The sequence below is a fragment of the Ictidomys tridecemlineatus genome, chromosome 10 (assembly GCF_052094955.1).
Source record: "Ictidomys tridecemlineatus isolate mIctTri1 chromosome 10, mIctTri1.hap1, whole genome shotgun sequence".
NCBI classification, from domain to species: domain Eukaryota; kingdom Metazoa; phylum Chordata; class Mammalia; order Rodentia; family Sciuridae; genus Ictidomys; species Ictidomys tridecemlineatus.
The window spans coordinates 106,333,811-106,359,757 of record NC_135486.1 but is presented as its reverse complement, the minus strand read 5'-3'; the positions used below and the strand labels follow the sequence as shown (position 1 = coordinate 106,359,757).

The window sequence follows — 25,947 nt, the reverse complement described above, 5'->3', positions numbered from 1 at the left end:
TCTTCCATGTTATTGGCCAGGTAGCTGGGGAAAGAAATCAGGTTGCTCCTCAGGGACACTACCAGGAAGGCTCTCCTGCTAGGGTCAGATTCCCAAGAAGGAGGTTAGATGGACCATCTTCAGAGAGGACTGAACCACCCTATCCAAAGTTGCAGAGGACCAGCCCTGGGTCTGGAGGCCTCTGCTGGAGGGACACCCTGATGCTGAAGAAAAATCCCTCTGGAATGACACCCTTACCCTGTGCAGTTGACATAACTGTTTCCCCATCTCCATTCTTACCCCTTTCTTCTCAGCTTCTTTTATGTGCTCACACCTATGTCCCCCACCATATGGTCAATATCCAGAGGGTAGGGCCTGACCCTGAGAAAGGCAGAGGGAAGGGCATTTTGGAGGAGCAGTGGAGAAAAGGCAATATGGTAGAAGATAAAGGAGTTTAGCGGTGGGCAGATGGTGGGAGGGCTGAATTTCACATGAAAACTTCAGCCATGGTCTAGAAAGCAATGAACAACACAGGTGCTGAGGAGGCCTGAGGGGTGTTGAACAGATTTGGGAGGATTTTCAGGGAATACGTAGAAAGACACGGGCTTGGGGAGACTCCTATAAGAAGGACCATCAGGGAGCATTTTACAGCAGACCTGTGCCAGGTAAGGAGGACCTGATTGAGCATCTGTCTTGGAAATCCAGTGGCAGAAGGCAAAATAAGGTTTGTATAGATCGGAAAGAAAGAGACTGAGCAGATCAGGGCAGCTGCACCTCCAGTCTCTACCAGAGACAAGATGTGCCCCTGCTTTCCCTCTCTCCTTTCAAATGGGATTTCTGTTTCCATTTGTTGTCTCTATTTAAAGAAACAAAACTGGCCTTAAAGAATCTTGTGTATGTGTTTTTACTAGGAGATATGTTAAAAAAAAACTACACTATAATTCTGGGGTTTCTTCTGCCCAGAGTAATCAAGGCAAAGAAGTTAAAGGGCAGAGGTCATCCAGGCATGGTGGTACATGCCTGTAATCCCAGCAGCTGGGGAGGCTGAGGCAGGAGGATTGCATGTTCAAAGCCAGCCTCAGCAAAAGCGAGGTGCTAAGCACTTCAGTGAGACCCTTTCTCTAAATAAAATATAAAATAGGGCTGGGGATGTGGTTCAGTATTTGAGTGACCCTGAGTTCAATCCCCAGTACCTCCTCTCAAAAAATAAAAGGCAAAGGACAGATCAGAGCCACATGGGTCCATTCAGACCCTTCCAGGATGAAGCCAAATTCTCACAGAGCCAGAAAAAAAAAAGTGGATCTGTTAGTACTGAGAAGACAGCCTGGCTAAAATAAGCTATGACCATAGACAGGAGGTACTGATGCTGAGAGAACAAAAAGTACCCAGAGAGGTCAGACCCAGGAAAGAGCAGACAGAGGAACGGGAGGCTGGGGCTGAGAGCGATACTGAGGCAGCCATGCAGATCTAATTATTTGGGGAAGGACAGGGCAAGCTTAAGTCAGTAGTCCAAGAGAGGGGTAGCCTGGAGTTGCACAGGATGGCCAGCTCTGTGGGGCTGTTTTGAGGAGGACATTTAGGTCATCTGGGTCAGGAGAATCTTTGGTAAACTGCAGAAAGGGAGGTCCCAAGAGAGGGTTGAGAGGGGAGGGTCCAGCATTCTCAAATAGCAACAGGCAAAGAGGGGACAGCCATGCAAGCCTCTGGCCTCGGGCTCAGAACACACAGCACCCTAGGTAGAGTCAGAGTCCACCTGTCCTCTCTCCGAGAAGCTGCCAGGCCCTAAGGGAGATGGTGACAGTCACCAAGGGGCCAGGACCTGGGGATCATCACATTGGAGTTAGGTGGAAGCCCAGAGAAGGACTGTGGGGGTGAGCAAGCCCCTCCTTCCCCACTCCATCCTGCTGGAACACTGCCCAATGGAGAACAACCTCGCTTCGCCTCAGACCCCCTCAGACGCTTGTCCCAGGCCAGGGGTCTTTTGAACAGAGCACAGGCATTATGTTGGGAACCATCCCACCAGGCTTTGATGGGACCAAGGTAGCAGGGTGGAAAACCATGGCCTCTCTTGGAGAAGATTCAGGGTTGGAGCCCAGGGTTAGGTGGATGGGAAGATGACAGGAACATTCACTAGACAAGGGACAGTGGCTTTGAGCTGAGACTCCGCAGAGAAGTAACAGAGTGAGGGGTTGGGTAAATAATCAAATCTCTCTCTCTCTCTCTCTCTCTCTCTCTGGTGCCAGGGATCGAACCCAAGGCCTTGTGTATGCAAGACAAGCACTCTACCAACTAAGCTATATCACCAGCCCTAAGTATCTCTCTTTTTAAGAACTTTGAATAACCCACGAGAGCCCCGCATTATTCATGAATGCACCAACTCAGAATCAAGAGAGTTACTCAGGTCATTTTCTCATTTGATAGTCACATCGGAGTGTAAGCTGGGCTCCATTACCCATCCCTCTGGGAGGAGGACATTTGGAGCCAGTGTCTTCAAAAGCTTAGTTTTCAAGGGAATGGTTAGAACCAAGCTTGGGTGATCCCACGTTGGGATTTTGTTCAAGTATAGCATAAGCCTCTGTCATCTAAGAATCTCTGAGGAGAAATGGGTCCTGAGTCCTCCAGAAACAGGGAGCTTCAGGCTAGAAGGGGCATCTTTTCTACTGGAAAGGTGCGGTGACTAGGAGTTTCTTCTTGGGTAAGTAATGTGACCGGAGGGCACTAACTGGGGTGTCTCCCTACTGAGCAGCCTGGCAAAGTCCTCACTAGAGTGTGGTTGCCTAGGTGCACACACTGTCTCTTCCGTTTCGTCTTGAGCCCACACCGTGTCTCCACATCTCACAGGCGCTTAGGCTCAGGGTCTACCCTCCAGCTCCTCTTCAGAGTCAAATGAGCCTTCCCTCTTCTTCTGACTGGAGGAGTGAGGTGGGAGGATGGGTTCTACCCACATGGTTGAGTAAAGAAACTAGAGTCATGCTTCTATTGGGGGGATTCAGCCTTTCAATATCTAAGCCCAATCACTTCCCACACCCCAAACCTCCAACCATTGCCTTCTTCTGAGGTAGTGTTTCATCTCTCCCATTCGCAGATATCCGTCTGCCCCTGATTCTCTTTAACATTGTCCCATCTTCCTGTTCCCCCAAAACCCTTCCTCATTATGGACATTTTCTCCCGTGAGGGGAGTGACCCTACTGGTATCCCCTCCACCCCTCTCCTCTGTTTGGATTTCTAACCCAATTCCTTTCTCTGAAGGTTTTTCTATCCACCTGGACTTCCTTGTCCCATGCCCTTTTCTCTCCAAGATCGGTTTCCTGAGTTCATCTTTCCTGACTTTCCTACTCCTTCCTCCTCCTTACCAGTCACTGTCTCCAATCACTTCTCACTCCAGAGCTTCCTCACCTGATGGTCCTAGAACTTCATCATCCATCTCCACCTCCAGGCGGTACCCTGACATGCTATGGGGAGAATTCTGGTCCTCAGACTGGGAGAATGATTGACAAATGGGCATAGTTCTTCCGATTTCTGTAGGCAACAGGAATCCTAAGGAAATTAAAGTCACAGGTAAATGGATGGAGTTAGAGAAGATAATGCCAAGTGAAGTGAGCCAATCCCCCCAAAACAAAAGCGGAATGTTTTCTCTGATATAAGGAGGCTGAAGAACATAATGGCATCAGTCATTCCAACCTGGCAACCAGTTTGAAGGAAAAAACCTGTAACTGCCAGGCTGTTTTATGTACATGTTGCATTCTCCTCCCTATGAACATTCCCGTTTCAGAGCTCAGTGTGGTGGGAGAGGAAGGAGAATGGCAAGGAAGAGTGGGGAGGGCGGAAATGACAAGACCTCCAAGAGAGAACTAAGGACATACCAAAGATCTCGTGTGCACTGAAAAATACATGATGGCATTGTCTCGTGACATAGGTGACATCATATCTACTGTAAGTGCATCCTATGACTTCTTACAATGACAGATTTCCTAATGGCACTTTTTTTCAGACCTCATCATTGTCATTAAGGGCTGCATGACTATGTGAGAGATCAATATTCTGTCCCAACTAAAATTTTTCTGCTGGACCATGAAAATTATTCTGGCTTGAATTCAGGTCCAGTTTGCTTATTCCTGTCTCTTAGTAGACTAGAGCCACCTGCTCGAGACAGGCTACAATTACACAGTGCCTTAAGATCTGTGGGTACTTTGCCCAAAAATGGAGTAACAAGCCCAGGGTTTTGTGCTATGTACTTCACCTTTCCACTTCTCTTTTCCTCCTATGGATGCAGTCTGATGCAATAATGATGAGAGTCATACCAGAGTGTTATCAGCGTGAACAGAAATGTTTTGCAAATACCAGCCTTTCAGCATAAGGTCACATGGAGGAACATAAGGTCACATAGAGGAACACTACAGAACAGGTTCTTGGGTCTAGCCTTATCAATTCTATTTAAGTGGGAATGAGAACATTTTCTCTTTTGTATTTTCAGATTGGATATTTCTGTTTGGAGAAAGCGACCGGAATCCTAAAGAAATTGAAGTCGCAGGTAAATGGATAGGCTATCAATCAGCCTCCTTATATCAGAGAAAACATTCGCCCTTTTGTTTTTTTTGGGGGGGGGATTGGCTAACTTTACTTAGCATTATCTTCTCCAATTCCATCCATTTACCTGCGACTTCAATTTCTTTAGGATTCCTGTCGCCTACAGTGGAGTACAGAGGGGGAGCATGGGAGGAACAGACGAACTCTAGATAGGGCAGAGGGGTAGGAGGGGAAGAGAGGGGGCAGGGGGTTAGAAATGATGGTGGATTGTGATGATCATCATTATTCAAAGTACATGTATGAAGACACGAATTGATGTGAATATACTTTATATACAACCAGAGATATGAAAAATGTGCTCTAGATGTGTAATAAGAATTGTAATGCATTCTGCTGTCATATATCTAAAAAGAAAAAAGAAAAGACATTGAAGTCACCATAGAAGGAAATAAAGAGGAAACATTTTAGTAGGAGGAAAGGTATAATTAGGGCCTGACAGGGCAGCATTGTCACATGCCATGAATTCTCCATTGAGCGGGATCCTCTGAACCAGGCTTTAGTCCTCCTGGAAGGTGACAGACCCTCATTCAGTCCTGGGATCCATGTGAATAGGAGTCTTTTCAGGAAGTTCTGCCTGCCGCCTTCCCAGCAGATTCTCCACACCTTCCCTTTTCCTCTGATAAGTCAATGTCCCTGGACCTTGAAGAGAACTACCCCTTCTGTGACCCATAGAACCAGTAACCCTTGAGGAAACAGAATGAGTGCCAAAGGTGGACTTTTGTCACTTGTGCTCAACATGGATGCACAAAGTCCAGATTCACTGTCCCAGACAAAACAAGTTTAAAAAGAGGACAAAATATTTGACACATCTGTATTTAGATATTTAGATCCTTGAAAAAGAAGCAGGACCAGCTCATTTCCCAGATGGGGAGTTTCCAATCTACAGAGCTTGTGGGGACATGGGGGGTTCAGCATTGTCCCAGTGTAGAAAGGACAGAGTCGGGTATATAAGGAGACATGGCAGCTTGAGGTCATCGTGCAGAGAACTAGAGAGTGGCAATGTGCAGAACCTCCCCCAACCCCCCATCTTGGGCTGAGCTGGGTGGGTGCATAGTAGGAAGTGAGAACTGGGGTTCAGGCAAATTCTGACTCTGCCCCTCTTCATCACATGGCTTCCTAGACATCCAAGAATGCCTCTGTCATCCACCTGATGCAGAGAAACACATAGAGAAATGTTCCCTGGAGGTTGGACATGGGTCTCTCTGTCACCAATTGTCACTTTCACTCTCTCAGCAAGGATTCAGATAATTTAAATGGCAATGGCACACAGTGTCAGACAGCACAGCTGAATTATCTGTGTGTGTGTGTGTGTGTATATATATATATATATATATATATATATATATATATATATATTAAATAGATAGACACAATCCCTTTATTTTATTTATGAGGCACCCAGTGCCTCATACATGCTAGGGAAGCACTCTACCACTGAGCTACAATTGCAGCCTCTGATTTTTAGTATAGGAAAGTAGTGGGGGAGTTCAAGGACTTTCATAATAGCATATATAAAGACATGGGGTGGCATATGAAAGAAAATACTTAAATTCTCCACCCAAGCATGCTCTATGCCTCTGCTAAAACAGTGTATATTTTCCAGCTGTAGATATGAATACATTGATAGCCAATATCACCTTCATGAACTTTAACACAGAATAATCCATTTCCAGGGTGAGATGTGGAGAAAGTCCTCTTCTCTCTCTGGTGCAACAAGTACCTAGGTTGGAGATGGTGGTCATTTCATCAGCCCATGTTTCTCAAGGACCCAGTGACAAACTGTCTACACGTCTACTGAGGATGTAGGGTACACACAGTATACTTTTCTTGTTTGAAGGCATTAAAATTTCTGAGATGTTGTCATTGCACAATCTAGTGCATTGTTACATGTGACAAAGTACCTGAAATAATCCACTCTTAAAAAGGAAAGGTTTATTTTGATTCATGGTCTTGGAGATTTCAATCCACCCTTGCTCGGTCTTGTTGCTTAGGGCATGATGGCTGCAGCATGTGGCATAGAGGTTCTATTTACCTCATGGCAGCCAGGGAGGAAAGAGAGAGAAACAGGAAGGGACCAGTGTCCCAATATGCCCTCAAGAGCATGCTAACTCTTATAATAAATTAGGCCCCATGTCCTACAGTTCCCACCACCTTCTACTAGCATGACAAGTTGGGGACCAAGCCTTCAGTGATGGGCCTTTCAGGGACACTGCAGATCCAAACCACTGTACCTAGTGCATCATGATTTTAGATCTATACCAGAAATTCAAAAGGTTTTTATATGCAAAATTTCTGGGTTTTAATTTAAAGTGTTGACTGTCATTCAGCACAAATTAATTTGCTGAGATTGGCTAGAACATATCTGTTCTTGAGGAGGGATTCATGAAAAACAATACTGTACTATGCAGATGGCCAAAATGAGCCATGTCAGAAATGGTCCTGTTTTCACCTTGTATTTTTCGTGGGATGAACTTCGAGGACCTCGTGTCTGTGACTGTGCCTGTGTGCTGTCTCTCTCATTCAGGATGAGTTTTTCCAGGTGTGGAAATATTTTGTTTAGTCTAACAAGTGACTTGTCACTTCTCTTGAGTCCAGCTTTTAAAAGCATAAAGATGAAGTGGTGGAATTATATCTTCTGTTCCTCTTTGGAAAGTGGTGAGAGAGCTATGGTTAGGAAAAGCAGATGACTACAGGAAAATAAATTCTGCAGAGGTAATAGATTATAACCCATCCAATTCCCCATTGTTTAATCTTTACTTAAACCTAAATAAATGTTGTCTTTTTCCCCCATGAGACAAGTCCAATCAAGTTTTGAATTCAGGTTTAAGAGTCTGGATAACAGAAACTTGGATACATTTCACAAATTCATGCAAAATCATTTGGATAAATACTAGTTTTGATCAAGAGATACAGACTTATGATACAGCATTATGATCTTATTAGTGGTTTCCTTTGAAGAGAATTTGGCAAAGTATGAAAGATTATCTGAAATATAAATATTAAGAGTATTTATCTTTAAATGTGGAGTCATATCAAAGATGGATGCTGACAGATATTAGGTGATAGAAATAAATTTTAAAAAGCTATGAAGAACCATAAAGGTGCTAGTCCATTAATCTCTCACCAACAGAACTGTGCATGTTTATGTCACAAGATAGAGTTCAAGCCTGTGAATTGAAAGAGATTATTTACCAACTTGCTTGGAAAAATAGATTTTATGTTAGAAAAAAATTTAAAGTTAAAATTTAGTGTAAAAACAATAGGGAATAGATTCAGTATCTCAGAGTGGACAACTTCTTTGTGAGGAGGGGACAAAATCAATGCAGGATACAAACTAAAAGCACCATGAGAAGCCACATCACACATACGAGATGGCTAAAACAAAACAGATGATATCAAATGCTGACAAGAATGTGGAGAAACCGGAACTCCCTTAACACTGTGGTGAGAATGTAAAATGGTGGGAAACAGTTTCCTGGCTCCTGGACACAACTCTCCCTGTGATCCAGCAATTCCACTCCTGCATACATACCTCAGAGTACTCCAACAAGGATCTGTACACACATGGTCACAGCCGCATGATTCACCACAGCCAAGGAGGGGAGACCACACCAATGTCCATCAGTGGGTGAATGTGTAAACAAAATATGTTTTATTCACATGAAGGAATATTTTTGGTCTAAAGAAGAAATGAAGTGCTGGATGTGCTGATGCATACATATACATTCCTTATGTTTTTATTGCCTCTCACTTGCCAATTCACCCTCTTTGCTTGCTCTGTGAGAGTTGGTGCTTATAAGTTTCTCTGCTTTGTCAATCCTAGCTCTGTTAAATCTTGGGTTGAAAGGATACTGGAAGAGATATGGAGTTTTGATTTCAAACTTAGTTCCCCTCTTTTTAGACAAGGGAACTGGGCTCAGAATGTTGCCCGAGTCACACACACAGCAATAAGTCACGGCTGGAGCTGAAGCTTGGGTCTGCTGCTGGGGTCCCCAAATTCATCTGCTAAGCAGCTCCCTTCCATGTGGCCCCTCCCCACTTCCTCTTAGGTGAGAGCACACATCTGGAAACCATCATTCCAGAGCTTGGTTTTCTTTTCTGGTTCCTCACCCTGATCTCTCGCTCCATCTTGGTTCCCAACTGGCTTATCCCATCCAGGTCCTTTTTCCAGCTCCTGGCAAGGATTTTTGTTTCCATGGCATCTGACACACCTGCATTGGTGTGCAGAGGGCAGGTGAGCTCTCTTGGCTCAAGCAGGCACTGGAGTGGGGTCAGAGGCTTGACCCACCCATCCAGCTACTGAGCCTGGAGAGGTTGACACCAGTCATAACCTACCAACAACCTACAACTGTGAGTCTCTAATGTCAAACAAGTAAAGTAAATCACAGAAAAAAGCCTCCCCGGTTTGCCCAACACCATACAGACAAAAAACTTGCTGGTCTTGAGGTGTGTGGGGGGGTATTTTTTGTCCTATCTTAAGAGCATGTCCCTTTCAGTGTGCTTGCTAATATTATTTCACATTTTAATTTTCTTCTAAAACCCCTTTGGAGCAGAATCGATTATCATATAAATTCTTGTCTTCTCTAGGTTTTTCATGAGAATGTATTTTTATATTAAAATACAGTGTGGCATTATCCTGTGTGCGTTCTTGTTGGTTAGTACAGTTACTTGACCATTTTCTTGGATATTGTTAATTTCTTATTTATATATTTTTTTAGATATAGATGGACACAATACCTTTATTTTACTTATTTTTATGTGGTGCTGAGGATCGAACCCAGTGCCTCACACATGTGAGTCAAGTGTTCTACCACTGAGCTACAGCCCCAGCCCAGATATTGTTAATTTCACTGAATTAAAAAAAAATGATTGGGCTGGTGGGGGTGTGCTCACTGGTGGACTGCTGGTCTAGCTGGGTTTCATTTAGAGCACTAAAAATCAGAAAATTAATTACTAAATAATGAATAAAAGATTAAATATAGCATGTTGCCAATTGGTAGAGACCTTTTTTTTCTCTCCATTTTTTTTTTTACAGAATTTCCTTGAGGAAACCAGTGATCAAAATATTTCTTTGTCCCTAAAAAGTGAAATAAGCTTCTTGCCTGCATTCCAGCTGGTAATGTGTTTCTGAAAGCCCTGAGGGTCATCTCTCTGAAATGGGTTGTCTCCCTCAAAGTCCTCCCTGTTTCTGCTTCTAGTTTCTATCTATTGTTTTCCTGTATGAATAGCAGCAACTGAGGATTCATTTTCAGAATTAAGAAATTTGGTCAATTAACAAGAACTCTGTTAATCAACAGTGTCATTTGACAGCAAAGAAGCAGTACAGACTGACATGATCAACTGTGTCACGAAGGTGAGAAGGTGTTTATCTTTGCTCAGTTTCCCCAAGAACGTGCTGTGCTGTGCTCTTCAAAATCACGAAGCACACTTGTTCTCCTAAAATACATACCCTCTTTAAAATGAAGGACAAATGTGTCAAGGCATGTTGAAAAAGGACAGTTCATTGTTCACAATCAAATAATGAAGACTAAACATCAAATGAAACTTTATAAGTACAACAATTCCGGGTACTACAACTGAACTAAAATATAATAGATATATAAATGAAAACGATAACAAGAGAAAATCTCTATCAAAAAGTAAAAATACTTGGGTACATATAACAGATAAAACACCCATCATATAACTGATTAGGAACAATATGTTTTCAAAGCAATAACTATCTTAAAATTATTTAAAATCAATAGAGTAATAATCCAGTAGCCAATATATTCAAAATAAACCAATAAAATGCGAAATATGAAGCAAAAGTATAACAATACTATGGTTCTAATTTCTTGTTTAAAAGTAATTCCCTCTCCACCAGAACCCCTGCATGCCATCTTCAAATGGTCCTAGACTGTAGTAACTACATATAAAAAGTAGGACTCTGACATTTTACCTCAAGGATGATTTGTATTCAATACTCTAAAATGTAGGGAGTGACTCAGGAAACCATGGAACCAGAAGAAACCAGTTTCTCATCATTCCCAGGGGAAGTATCTCCCCTACCCCCAGCTCCCAGGATTACAATTCGAGCAAATATGCAGCTGTTCTAGAAGAGTCTTGGTTCTTCTGGACAATCTATACAGAGGCTCTTCTCTTCCTTTCTCATGACTCTCTGTGTCCCCACAGACATCCTGCTGAAAATGTGTCTCCCCCAGTGATCTGGAAGGAAGAAGAAGTTGTTAGACTTCGTGGACCCAGTTCTGTAGACATGAAGGTGAGTTACACACTGAGCCAGTCCTAACTAGAGTTTAGACCAACTTACAAACCTTTATCTCTGATCCTCCATTCTTGACACCAGCTCTGAACCATCTTTTTAATTTTGGTTCTCATACTTTACTGACCCCAACTCTAAAAGGTGTTTCATATGTTTCATATGGTCAGGCCCAGAGTTCTGCTTCATTGCAAAGACTTGAGTTGATTCTGCTGGTGGATTAGAGCACACCTGTGAATGGAGCCTTGGCCATAAGTCACATCCTGGTCCTTGCCAATGACTTCATATCTGAACTGAAAATCAATAACATATCAACATGGAGGACCAGGATACCAGTTGACTGAAATCCCTATCTAATCCCTAACAATTCCAGATAATGTCTGCTCCTAACTTGACTGCTTGCACATGATTTAAACCAAATCTTTGCTTTATGCTCTACCCAAATTTGTAACTCTGATGTATTGCTTGTAAGAAGATGCCCTGATATTTCTTAACCTGATGTGGTTCTGACAAACTTCCTTGACCATGAACTTGAGGGGAAATGATATCTTTGTGGGAGAGGAGAGCTTCATCCCCAAGCAGTGAATCAGTGGACAAAAGACATTCAGGAGTTAGTTCTGTCTGTAAGCCATTTGTTTGAAAGCAAACTGTGATGAAAATAGAGTTAATGAGAATTATCTTCATGGTTGAATATGTGAATAGTCGCATAGAATATCTTATCGGGGCACATTCACATTGTTCTAAATTAATCTTCATACTTGGGGGCTGGGGTTGTGGCTCAGCAGACCCTGGGTTTGATCCTCAGCACCACATAAAAATAAATGAATAAAATAAAGGTATTGTGTCTAACTACAACTAAAAAAAAATCTTCATACTAGGTATCCTTAAAGGATGAATGGTCCAAAATGAATTCAAAGGAGAGGGTAAAAAGGCAATTAATTTAGGGCTGGGAATATAGATAGCTCAGTTGGTAGAGTGCTTGCCTTGCATGCACAACTTACTCAGTTGTAGTACCCCGAATTGCTGTACACATAAAGTTTCATTTGATGTTTAGTCTTCATTATTTAGTTGTGAACAATGATCCCCAGCACATACACACAAAAAGGGCAATTAATTTACAGGGGGAGAGAGAAACTCGTGGCTATTTCATGGGATATTATTCACTTTAGACAGAGACATTTCATAAAAGCTGGCATTTGGGCCCAACTGGTTTGGGTTAAGGAAACTAGTTTGGGTTAAGGCACATGTGTGCTTCTGTAACAACTGTTTTTTTATGAGGTCTGGCTGAGCAGCATTATAGCACCCAGTAGTACATCTGTAGTAGATGATCTGTGTGGTTGTGGTTTTGAGGCTGTGAAGCTGACCGGGAGATTCAGATTGTGTGTGCATGTTTGTGCTGTTGCATGGTGTACAGAGGGTAGCTGTGGGTGGGAGGTGACATGAGTAGGTCAGTAGTTGGGTTCCTTGGATCTCCTAAATAGACAATAAATGGGCCATGGAAACAGAATTTCATACCTGCCCTCACGCCAATGACTTCAGGCCTCCATGGACCTATGTCTTCCAGGGATTGAGGGTACGATCTCGGCCCCACACCCAGAGTTCCGGATTGTAAGTTTGAATCTGGAAAGAAAAAGAACCCCCCCAAAAAACTGATGGTTACCCACTCCTTCCCTGTGCAGCCTACAGAGTTTTCTCTGCAGATCCTACCTGCAAACCCCACCTCTCCGTGTCTCTCCAGTCAGCCCATCCCTCTCCCCCCACAAGCACACACAGCACCACCCACCTCCTCACACTCCTCCCTGGAAACCCAAGTGTTCCAGCCCATGGAACGGATGAATTGGTAGCGCAGCTTGTGGAACAAGGGACGCTGGGCGTGGCTCTTCCCATACAGGAAATGAAAGATGTCTTGTTTAGGAGCCTGGTTGTCCTCTTCCATATCATTGGCCAGGTAGCTGGGGAAAGAAACCAGGTGGCTCCTCAGGGATACAACCAGGAAGGACCTCCTCCTGAGGTCAGATTCCCCCAAAGGAGGCCAGGCTGACCATCTTTAGACAAGACCGCACCATCCCTATCCAGTGTTACGGATGATCATCCCTTGGTCCAGAGGCCCCTGATAGAAGCCTTCTGAAGGGGGCCTCTCTCACACCCTGAGGCTGAAGACAAACCTGATGCTGGATCACCTGATGCTGGATCACCTAAGGCTCCTTCCTGCCACCCACACCCAGTGCAGTTGACATCAGTTTGCACATCTCTATCCTCATCTCCCTCCCTTCAGTTTCTTCCATGTGTTCACATCTATGTCCCCCACCACAGGGGGGGTGCCCCTCTGCTTGCCTCCCACCATCCCTGATAATGAATCCTGACTGGCTAAGAAGCTAGGAGTGTGAGTGAGCACACCATACCCAGGTAGTATCCAGGCTTGTTCCTGATCCTGGATAATTTATCTAGTCATCCCTTTCCTAGCATTTGGCTAGCAGAGGGTCTGGTTCATATGGTGTATTAATTCAACAAGACATTATTATCTCTGTCTTCCCAAGGTCCCTCTTCCCGGCCACAGAGAATACACTTCATAATGTTCTATTGAACAGATGAATGAATGAAATCTTTATCTATAGCAAATGCCATAATGACCACCTCATAGACTCAATGCTATAAAATAAATTCTTGCAAGATCAAGATCAAGATAATTGATCTGAGTGTCTTAACAATGAATGAATATTTTGATAGGACCCTGTCTTCCTAAGGTGTTCCGTCCAATGGCATTAGGGCAAGGAACAGGGGAGATAAGAAAGTGTAAACTGAAATAAAATATTATGGCCTTAATCACTTCCAGGGTGCAGTAGCTCACTGATCAGGGAGCACAGCACAGCCTGATGTCTTCTTTTGTTTTTCAGACAGGATCTCTCTCTATTGTCAGGCTGTTGTCCTGGGCTCCAGTTTCCTCCCACGCGTGCTTTCTAAGAAGCTAGGAGTGTGAGTGAGCAACACCATACCCATGGAGGTTTCAGTGTTTTAGTTGATTCTAAGGATAGTTCATTTTCTTTAGGTACAAATGTGTGGAGACAGGAAACACAAGGGGATGAGAGAGAAGAGGGAATTTGGAAGGAACAGTGAAAGAAAGTCAGAAGGAATTTAGTGGTAAAAGGATTTAATGATGGAGAGAATATAGAGAAGGCTAAATGCCACACGAGGACTCCAGTTTTGTTCTAGAAAGCCATGAGCAACACAGTTGCTGAGGAGGGCTAGGAAAGATTTGGAAAGATTTTCAGGGAATACCTAGAAAACTATGAGCTGAGGGATATCCACAGGGAGAATTTTACAGTGGACCAGTGCTGTGCAGACAAGACCTAAATTTGGCATCTTTCCTGGAAATCCAGAGGCAGAAGATAAATGTTGGTGTAGATGTAGGAAGAAAGAGAGAGTAGTCAGATCACCGCCCCTCCAGACTAGGGACAGGATGTGCTGTTCTTTCCACCTCTCCTCCCAGGTGAACTTTATGTTTCCCTTGATTTCATTTACTCTTTTTAACCTGCCTTAAGGTGGTTTGAGTGTTTGTTTTTAGTTGGAGAATTGTAAGAAAACTGTATTATAATGCTATGGGTTTTTTTATACCCAGAGCAAAAACAACAGAGGTTAAAAGGCTCCGGTCAGATTAGTGCCCCTCTGCTTTCCTCCCACCATCCCTAATAATGAATCCTGACTGACAGGATGAGGCCAAATACTCACAGGGCCAGAAAGAAGTGGATTCGTCGGTACTGCCAGGAGAAGAGGCCAGCCCGGCTAAAATAAGCTATGACCATAGACAGGAGGTACTGATGGAGAGAGAGGAAAAAACATATGTAGAGATCACACCCTAGAAGGGAAGGAATGTGGGGACAGAGGAATGGGAGGCTGGGGAAGACAGTGCCACTATTCAGAGAATGATGCCTTGTAGCTTACCCAGGGAATGGTATGGGGAGACAAAGTCAGTCAATGGCAAGTCAGAGGAGTCAGGAGGAGGGGTGGCCTAGATATGCACTGGATGGCCATCTCTGGGGAGGCCCTTCTGAGGTAGAACATTTAGGTCAGCTGTGTCAGGGGGGTCTTTGGTAAGCTGGAGAAAAGAGGGTCCCAGAGAGAGCTAAGAGGAGATGATCCAGGAACCTCAGGTTGCAAGCCAAGAGAGGACGGCCATGCAAGACTCTGGCCTCAGGCTCAGAACACAAAGCACCCAAGCGGAGGCAAGGGCCACCTGTCCTCTCTTCAAGAAGCTTCTAGGCTTTGAAGGGAGATGTTAACAAGTCACAAAGGGGCCAGGACCTGGGAGCATCGTGTTGAAGCTATGTGGAAGCGCAGAGGACCAAGGGGTTAGAAAGCCCCCCCCCATCCAGGCTGTGCTGGAGCAGGAACACTGCCCAGTGGAGAACAACCTCACCTTGTCAGACACCCTCAGCTTCTTGTCCCAGGCCAGGAATCTTTTGACAACAGGATCCTCTGTGAACAGAGCTCATGTGTTAGTCTGGAAACCAGAATGGGCTTAGTGGGAGTGAGATAGAGGGGAGGGAATCAGGCCTCCCTTGGAGAATATATATTTAGGGTTGGGGCCCATGTTTAAGGTGGATGAGAAGAGGACAGGAACATTCACCTGCAAGGGACAGTGGCTTAGACCTGAGACTCCACAGAGAAGTAACTTAGTGAGGGTTTAGGTAACAGCCAGGTATCAGTATGATTAAGAACTTAAACCTTGAGGGTCCAGGATTACCTCTGACTGCACCACCTCCTAATTAGAGACTTACGTAGGGCATTTTCTCATTTGATAGTCACATCAGAGTGGGAACTTGGCTTCATTTCCCACCTCTCAGGGATGATGATATTTAAAGCCAGAATGTCAACGAAAGTTCACTTTCAGGGGGACAATTGGAACCAAGCTCTGTGATCCCAAGCAGGGACCTTTTTCAAAGATAGAATATCTTCTGTCATCTAAGGATCTCTGAGGGAAGATGGGTTCTGAGTCCTCCAGGCATGGGGAGTTCAGGGCTAGCAGGGCATCTTTTCCATTGGAATAGTGCAGTGACTATGTGTCATCTTCGCAACTCAGGAGACTGAGGCAGGAGGATCATAAGTTCAAAGCCAGCCTCAGCAATGCAGCGAGGCCCAAAGCAGAGACTCTCTCTCTCAAAATAAAAAACAAAAAGGGCTGGGGATGTGACTTAGTGGTTACATGCCCCTGAGTTCAATATTTAGTACAAAAAAAAAGTACAGTGAGTGGAAGTTTCCTTCTTGTGTTAAGAACTGGACCGGAGGGTGCTAATTGGGGTATCTCCCTACCTAGCATCCTGGCAAAGACTTCATGGTGCTCTGGTTGCACCAGGTATACACGCTGTTTCTTTAACGTCATCTCGAGCCCACACAGGGTCTCCACATCCCAGGGGTGCTTAGGCTCAGGATCCAGATCCTCCAGTTCCTCCTCTGAATCAGATGAGCACTCCCTCTTCCTCTTTTGGCCAGAGAACCCACTCTGGAGGCCAGGTTCTACCCTGGGGTTTGAGTCCAAAAAGCCAGGCAGATCCTCCTCCAGCTCTTCCCCAGAATCTGATGACCATTCTGTCTTCCTCTTCTGGCTCGAGGACTGAGGCAGGCGGCTGGGTTCTACTGTCGGGGCTGAGCAAAGAAAGCCAAGTCAAGCTTCTGTTTGGGGAATTCAGCCTTTTATCATGTACGTCCAAACCACCTCCCGTCAAAAACCCTAACCTCTTCAACTGTTGCTTTCTCCTTTGCTGATGACCATCTGCCCCTGATTCTCCTTGCCATCATCCCATCTCCCTGTTCCTCAAAAACTCTTGCTCATTATGGACACTTTCTCCCATGAAGGGGAGTGATCCTTCCTGTGTTCCCTTCACCAGCTTCCTCTGCTTGAATCTCATCTCCTAACCCAGGTTGAATTTTCCTCCCCTCTGAGAGTTCCTTTTCAGAGCTCAGTCTGGCAGGAAAGGAAGAAGAATATCAAGGAAATTTGGGGAGAGAAGAAATGATAAGACCTCCCAAGAGGGAGCTAAATAGGTACAAAAGATCACAGGTACACTGAAGAGTGGGCTGGATATGAAAAGACCAGGTTAGGCAAAGTTCTTCTGCTGAATGTTTATTGGCTTTCACTGTGTTCAGTAATCTGTGCTGGGAACACATCCTGTACCCTTAGGCATCCTTGACACCTGGAGACCTGTTGAGGATCTAAAATCATAGAATACTCTATACCTGCTCACCCTCTCTTCAAATAGTGTCTACAGTGTCATGGTGTCTGTGGATCACCTGTAGTCTGCTTCTCAATTCTAATTATTCTCTATAGTCTATCTAGCTAATTTTGGTATACCAGTATTGCTCTTGACCTAGAAATTCACTATCACTTATTTTCCCTAAAGAACACATCACATGTATAAAGAGACTAATGGAAAAAATCTCCCATGAAAGACAATATTTTTTTTCGGAAAAGCCAGGGGGAGTGCATGGGATGTGACACAGCACCCAACAGGACTGGGGAACTCTTTCTGAACCTCCTACTCAGTCTTCTGCTTTCCTGCTGGATAGTCGAATCATGCTTTATGCTTCTGACCAAAACAGTGAGTTAAGTATATACAAAATGTACTATTTTAACCACTTTAAAGTGTAGAGTTCAGTGGCATTAAGTATAGCCATGTGTTGCTCAATGATTGGGGTATGTTCTGAGAAATGTGCTGTTAGTTGATTTCATAGTTGTGCAAACATGATAGAATACTCAACTGAGATGGCTGTGACATCACTGTGGGATATCATGTGATGGAACCAATTTGTGTAACTCCCCACTTCTGCTCCCACAGCTCCTGCTAACCACCATTCAACTTTCTGTCTATAAATTTGACAACTCTCTGTACCGCATCTGTCTTGCATACTGTGGACTCATACAGTATTTGCCCCTGTGTAATTTTCCCCTGATTATTTAACTTTGGGCACTATTCTAAGACCCTACATTGCTGGAGGGTGGGTCAGAATTCTTTCATAAGGTTGAATAACAGTCCCATGCATGTTAGGCTACATCTTTTGTACATCTATTTATCCCTCAGTGGACATTGGGTTATTTCCACATTTGGATTCTAAGTCTTTCTTTTGCCAGTGTTGGACCATATTGACAAGAAGCACATCTGTTATTCATGCTGTGCTGGAAGTTTCATTTTGTATTTTAATGTCTTGCATGATGCTAATGAACCCAGGCCAAACAGGAGTAAAGTCAAGTTAGTTCATGGAACGTGCTGGGAGTGAGCGTCCACCTTGTTTGGCTGTCATGGATGTTTGGCGTTGGATGAGGTTCCAGAGATCTTCCACATGACATGCAAGTTCCCTGGCAGCTCCCTCACAGGCCTGTGCTGCCCACTGAATTTCTCCCTGATGGGAAAAATACTGTGCGTCAGGAAGCAGGTCCTTCTACTGTAGGAGACAAATTGACTGGCTGCTCTGTTTATACAATTTCCATTCATGATGCCTTCAACCCTCAGAGCTGATTGGGTCCTCCCATAGAAAATTAGAAGTTCACACACTCCTTTTTTACTAGAAAGTTTTCAAGTACAGTCATGTGCCATGTGACAATGTTTTGATCAATGATGGACCACATATATAACGATGGTCCCACAATATAAGATATTGCCTAGCGACTTAGGAGACATCATAGCCTCTGTAAGTACATTCTGTGACTTCCCACGTGATATATTGACTCATGGCACATTTTCACTCTTTATCCTCCTCGTTAAGTGATGAATGACTATTGAATCAATATTCTGTTATCACTAAAATTTCTTTTCTGGACCATGAAGATCCTGATTATTTTTACCAGGATTCCAGTTGTAGTTTGATATTCCTGTCTCTGCTGGCCACCTGGTATAGACATGCTTACAATTAGGCAGTTCCCATTCTTAATAAATGTGGGTACTTTGGCCAAAAATTAAGTAAACTGCCCAGATAATGTCTGATATGGACCATTGCTTCTCCACTTCTGTTTTCCTCCTGTGGATGCAGTCAGATACAACAATGACTATCATTGCTCAATGCATTGGAGAGATAAGAGGATAAGGTCACAGGGAAGAACACTACACTACAGATGCTGCTGGCACCTAGCCTTAAATATTCTTATTGAATGGACTGAGACACCACCCATCTTAATATTTTCATTGTTATAATTTCAGATTTCAAATCTCTGGTTTGAGAAGGCCACAGAACTCCTCTAAAGAAATCAAAATCAATACAGAAGGAAATGACCAGGAAACATTTTTGTGGGTAGGTGAGGTATGAACAGGGCCCTTCAGGGCAAGACTATGACAGGCCTTGGATCCTACCCTGATTGGACCCTCTGAACCATTCTGCAGTCTTCTTATTGGGTGACAGCCCCCTTGCTTGGCCCTGGATTCCGTGTGAATAGGAAAATTTCTCTCACCTTCCCTTAACCTTTGGTGACTCAAGGTCTCTGGACTTTGAGGAGAACTATCCCTTCTGTCATAAAACTAGTGAAATCCTTGGGAAAAAAGAGAATGAAAGGCAGATTTTTGCTTCTTCTGCTCAACATGGATTCACAGGATCCCAGCTAAAACAAATTTTAAAAGAGGGAAAATGTATGGAATAGCAGTCTTTAGGAATTTAGTTCCCTGAGAGGTAATTCCATCTTGTTCGTTAGATAAAAAGTTTCCAATTCACAGAGCAGGAGGGGCTTTGGGGGTGCCAGCATTGTCCCCGAGCAGAAAGAACAATGGGTAGAGTTGGGTATCTAGGGAGACATGGCACCTGGAGGTCACAGTGCAGAGAATCAGAGAAGTATGGTTCAGAGGCTCCCATGCTTGAGCTTTGTGAAGTGGGTGCACAGTTGGAGGTAAGAACTGAGGCCTTGGCTGATTCCAGTTCCAGTTCTCTTCCCCATGTGGTTTCCTAGATGTAAATAAGTGTGGCTTCCATTCTCTACATGATGCCAAGAAGCACCCAGAGAAATGTTTTCTGGAAGTTGGACTTACAGTCTCTGTGTCAGCATTGTCAACTTCATTCCTTAGTTAGGACTTAGACCCAGGTCATGCTGAGCAGCAGCAAAGGCTGGCCAAGAGGTTCCCAGCACCCCCAATCCCTTCTAGACTGCAGAACTGGACAAGCTCACATTTGTGCAGGATGAGTTGAATGCTGTAGAAGAGCTGCAGGCACGAAGATATCAAGATGGGTTATATGCCCATTCATTTGGATGAGCTAGTACTTACTATTGAGGTAGTAGGATTTAGATGGCATGACACACAATGGCAGACTGCACAGCCTAATGATCCAAGTGGTTACCTGCAAAGGGATGGCTATTTAATACAAGGTTTTGCCACTGTTTTAAAGCATAGGAAAGTCATGGGGAATTCAATGACTAACATGATAACACTCTATAAAGGCATGGGATAGCATATGGACGAAATGCCCAGATTCTTAACCTGAGCATGCTCTATGACTTTGTGTGCTGCTATAATAATATATAGTTTCCAGCTGTGGATATGGACAAGTTGAGAGCAAATGTCAAGTTGTATAAAGCATAAACTTGATGAGGATTTTTATACACTTTGAACCATTGATTATTAATAGAATAATCTTAATAATCAGAAGGGGATAGGTGGAGATAGTCACAGGAACTTTTATAACCAGCAAACATTATATTTATTGGCCATTCCATACCAGATTACACCAGCCTCTGTTTTCTCCTTGGGGCTGAACTTGTCCTGCTGGCAGTTTTCATAAGGTCCTGAGGCTCACCTCCCCTGAACTGTCTCTACCCTCCACTCTTTAGCATAAGTAACCCATCAGATCCCAGCATGGAGGCAGGAAGGGAGGATGGAGAATTAAATTTTTCAGCTAATCTTGAATGAGAATATTTATTCATGGAAGGACCTAGAGACCTTTATTAAGTTTGTATCTGGAAGATCATCTGAAGATTAACGTGTTAAAGCCTTGTTCCCCAGCATGGTACTTGTATGAAGTGGGGGACCTCTATAAGGTAGAGCCTAGTGGAAGGAAATAAGTCACTGGGCTGAGCTGAGCCCTAGCATGGGATTGCTGGATCCCAACTCTTTTTTTTCTTTGCTCTTCTACACAATGCCCACCATGCTGTGCTCCTCACAGCCCCCAAAGCAATGAGTCAACTTATCCTCTTTTTAGGTTGATTATTTCAGGTATTTTGTTCCATGAACAGAAAGATGACTAAGTAATTAAAAAATTATTTTTTCAGGGAACCTGTATAGAGACAGAATTCACAGACATTTGACCAAGAAGAGAAGAACTCAAGTGTGTATGTGTGTGTGTGTGTTGCTGGGGATTGAACCCAGGCTATATCCCGAGCCCCAGAGAAGAACTCAATTTTAAGTAAGACTCCATTATAAATGTTGGATGATTAATTCAGATTCTGAATGAAAATTGCTATTTACTTCATGAGAGTGATTCTCATCCTATTTGATTGTGTCAAAGCTAGAGCAGAGAAAGGAGGGATTAAATTACATTGAGATGCCAAATGTGACTTGGCGAATATCAAGTTTTTAAAAGACTCGCTGTTCAGAATTTTGCATGTCCGTGGTCAGAAGCTTTGATTTTTTTCAGACCTTGATTTTTTCCATCTTTAAAATAGGGACGACAACAATGTCTACCCTAAGGACTTCTGTGAGGAGCCAGTGGGTTACAACATTTAAGGCATAAGAAGACCACCTAGAGACTATGTTCCTACCAGGGATTTTCTATTTGTGGTGGGGGTATTGCCAAAATTTTTAATTCACTTCCTTTCTAATTTTAGGGTAGAGCTTCACTTCATGGATTTCTTGTACTTGGGTGAAACTAAGTGACTAATTCCTGCCAGAGAGTTGGGAATGGAAATCATGAGCTTAGCTTTCAGGGGAGAGTAATCCATTTCGGGTATGACAGGTGGAAAAAGCCCTGTTCTCTCTCTGGACACCAAGGTTTGAGATGATGGCCATTTCATCAGGCTATGTCCCTCAAGCATCCAAAGATTGACTGCCTGAACATCCACTGTTGACATATGGTGTGCCCAAGGACTACACATTTGTTGTTAGAAGCCACACATTTATTCAAACACATGAACATGCTCACATGCATACACAAAATCACTTACATACAAACATGAACACATTCCCATATATATACACGACCTGCTCCTAAACTCACAAGCACACTCAAATTAACATACTCACACATGAATACATCATTCATACTTAACATTATTTTCATAACCTAGTGTGGTTAGTCTGTTTTTGCTACATGACAAAATACCTTAGACAATTATCTTAAAAGAAGGAAAGGTTTTTTTGTTTGTTTGGTTGTTTGATTCATGGGCTAAGAGGTTTCAGTCCATGTCACTTGATCCTGTTTTTTTGGGCCTATGGGTGTCCAGTATATATATTATTGCAGGTGGCATAGGAAGTCTGTTTACCTCTTGGCAACCAGGAAGCAAAGAAACAGGAAGGGGCCAGGGTCCAAATATCCCTTCAAAGGCATCCATACACTTAACTATCTCCAAAAGCAAGGCCTCACCTCCTAACATATCTACTGCATCCCAATAGCACCTCAGGTTGGGGAGCTAGGTCCTGCAGGGGCTCAGACCTAGGATATAGATTCAGGATCCTAGCAGTGGAAGAAGATGTGAGGTGCAGTTGGGACAGTAGACATGTTTTATCCAAAGATGGAAGCATCCTTGCCCCAAGTCTTTCCATAGACTGTTTTTATATGCAGGCCAAAGAAGGCACAGTGCCAACAGGTTACATAGGTGAATGCATACAGCAGATATTTATGACCTTGAGTCCATATGCTGAATCAGGGTCATAAAAGATACTCATGACCTTGACTACATACTAAGACAACTGGCTGAAAGTCTCAGTGATGGAGCCTAACTATAGCCACCTTGGGTCTTCCATATACAATCCTTCATTACATGGGCCATTGAGGAACACTCCAGATAGAAACCATTGCACTTTGTCCATTCTGATTTTAAATCATTACAGAAACTCAAAGTTTTTCAAATTGAGAACTGCTGGATTTTTTCAGGTGATATCTGTCAATCAGCCCAAGTTATCTTATGGAGACTGGCTAGAATACATCTGCTGTAAAAGGGGATTACAGGGAAAACAGTATTGTATGACACAGGTATCATCAATAGTAAAGTTCCACTGGCTCTTAGCAAGGTGAGCTTCTGGAGCCGCAAGTCTGTGATTGTGCGTGTATGGTGTCTGTCTCATTCAGCATGAGTTTTTCCGTGTGTGGAAATGTTTTTCAACCTAAAAAATCAAATGTCGTTTCTCTTGATTCCTCCTTTACCAAGAATATAGATGGAGTGTTGGACTTCTGTGTGTTGTTTCTCTTTGGAAAGTGTTGAGAGTGTTGTGGTTAAGAGAAGCAGATGAGTAAAGAGAAATAAAACAATTCAGAAGTAATAGATTATAATCAGTCTCATTTTCAATTGTTTGATCTTTACTTAAACCTAACTACATCTCATCTTTTTTCTCCACAAAGCAAATCTAGTCAGGTTTTGAATCCAGGTTTGGGAGGTTTGATAGCAGAAGCTCAGAAACATGGATCCATTTCACAAATCTCTGTGAAATCAGGTGAACAAAGACCATCATTGTTCAACAGATACAGAACGCAACATTATGATCTTATCAGTGGAATTGTTTGGAGGGAATTTGGCAACAAATATGAAATATTATCTGAAATATAAAAACTAACAGTGAAAAAGGAGAAATTATCAGAGACTTATGCTGACATATTATTTGGGTGACATATAAAACTAAGAATTATGAACAAACAAACATAAGTGTCAGTGAATTAATAGAACAAGCGCAACAAACAAAGAGATGTATGTTATGTCATAAGATAAAGTTCAAGACTGTGAGTAAAAGAAACTTTACCAACTTGTTTGGGAAATGGATTATGTTAGAAAGTATGAAAAGTTAATAACAGTTAATATAAAAAATAATAATGATTGATTTGTATCCCAGAGTGGATACAAACATGAATCCAAACCAAAACCACCATAAGAAATCATTTCACTGAGGATGGCTATGTTAATATTACTCAAGGAAAATAACACATTTTGGAAATGATGCGGAGAAACTGAAACTCCCTTAACATTGCTAGTGGAAATTCGAATGGAACATTTTAGTGGTTATTCAACAATAACCACCATGTGATCCAGAAATTCCACTCCTGTGTATATACCCCAAAGAATTGAAAGCAGGTACTTAAAACAAAGATCTGTACACAGATGTTCACAGCAGCATGATTTACCATAGCTAAAGAGAGGAAACTAAACAAGTGTCCATCAGCAGATGAATGCAGAAACAAAATGAGTGTTATCTACGGGACAGAATATTGTCAGCCTCAAGATGCTGGTATGCACTGATGTACAGATATAGAAATAAAGATAGATATCGTATGTATTTATTGTCTCTCAGCTACAAATTCACCTTCTTTGCTTGCTCTGTGATCATGGAGTTGGTCCTTGTAAATCTCTCTCCTTTTACAACAACAATGCTAAACCTTGACTGGAGGGAATGCTGGGGGAAATATGGAATCTGATTCATTATCAGAAATTATTTCTTTTTGTTAGGCAAGAAAACTGCACTCAGAAAGTTGTGTGAGTCACACAGCAATACATGACAACTGGAGCTGAAGTGTGTGCCTGTTTCTGGGGTTTCCCTCTTCACCTGCTTTACATCTTCCTTCTAAGGTGGCCCCTCTCTACTCTCTCCCAGATGAGAGCACACATCTGGAAATCCTCATTTCAGAGCCTGGTTTTCTTTCCCATTCCTCACCCTGACCTGTTGCCCCATCTTGGTTCCCTGCTGGCTCATCCTATGTGGATCTCTATTCCAGCTCCTGAACAAGGACTTATGTTTCTATAGCACCTGACACACCTGCATTGGTGAGCTGAGTGCAGGTGTGCTCTCTTGGCTCAAGGAGGCACTGGAGTGGGGTCAAGGTTTAACCCACTTATCTAGATGGCCAGTGGCAACTCTGAGTATGGAGAATGTGACACCAATCATCACCTACTTAATACCCTACAACTTGTAAGTTTCTAAGGTAAAAAAGGAAAGCAAATCACAGAATAGTTCCTGACTTATCCAACACCATAAACACATTCTCTAATAAAAACCTAGTGGGGTATGTGGGATTTGATTTTTTTGCCCCATCTAAAGAACATGTAATATTACTTTATGTTGTAATTTTCTTTTAAAACCCCTTCTGGAGTAGTTTGTAATTATGACATAAATGGATTTATTATTTAGATATTTTTGGGAAAGTGCATCTTTATATTAAAATATATTGTGTTGGTTATCCTGAGTATGTTATTATTTTTATTAACACCTTTTATTTTACCATATTCTTGGACATTGTTATTAGCATATTATGGTGTTTTTTTTTTTTTAAAGATGGGACTGGAGGTGTGGCTCAGTGGTAGAGTGCTGGCTGATCTGGGTTCCATCCTCAGCATTGTAAATAAAGAACTTAATAAATAAAAGATTACATTGTGCTTGTTGACAAAAGGTACAGATTGTCTCTCTTCTCCCTTTTGTAGAGGTTCTCCTTTAGAGAACTGGTCCTAGAAATATTCCTGTCTCCCTTTGATTCACATCTAAATCTTTTAAAAAGTGGTATAAGCTGCTTGCCAGCATTCCAGCCAGGAATGCATTCCTAGGCCTGAGTCATTTAAGATGTAAACCTTGAGGAAGACAGCGTCCCTATGTCCCTGTCACCTTGGGAGTCTGGTGCAGGCACCGTTCTCTGAGCTGTGTCTACCTGCTTGTCATAGAGATGTGAGAAGTTTTGCTTTTCGTTGGGATAAAGGCAAGAGCTTGGACGACCACTTCGATTACCAGATGAACTCAGGATGAGTCTTGTGAGAACGGTGAGCCCACGGTGCGTCAAGTGCTTTCACCCAGGACCAGCTGCAGTTTATCCTGAGCCCTGGTGCGCGGGCTGGAGGGTCCCTGCTTGGTATTAGAAAGGCGAGGCGTCCTCCTGCAGTCTCCTTAGTGGTTCGCCTAGGATGCGCATCACAGTCTGGCTCAGTGCTTCCTCAGGATAAAAACGGTTGTCTTCACTTTCTGCAT

General features: G+C 43.0%; 1 protein-coding gene across 1 annotated transcript; it reads right to left on the bottom strand.

Annotated features, from left to right (window-relative positions):
* Window positions 1-9,993: 9,993 nt before the first annotated feature.
* LOC101963097 (speedy protein E4A) lies at window positions 9,994-25,762 on the bottom strand. The gene is made up of 8 exons (XM_078023641.1): window positions 25,634-25,762; window positions 20,062-20,134; window positions 16,133-16,465; window positions 15,240-15,298; window positions 14,552-14,637; window positions 12,609-12,777; window positions 12,341-12,445; window positions 9,994-10,773 (listed from the first exon to the last, which is right to left on the bottom strand). Exons 2-7 carry the CDS (start codon window positions 20,087-20,089, stop codon window positions 12,377-12,379), a joined length of 744 nt encoding a protein of 247 aa, XP_077879767.1. The 5' UTR covers window positions 20,090-20,134; window positions 25,634-25,762; the 3' UTR covers window positions 9,994-10,773; window positions 12,341-12,376.
* Window positions 25,763-25,947: the final 185 nt, after the last annotated feature.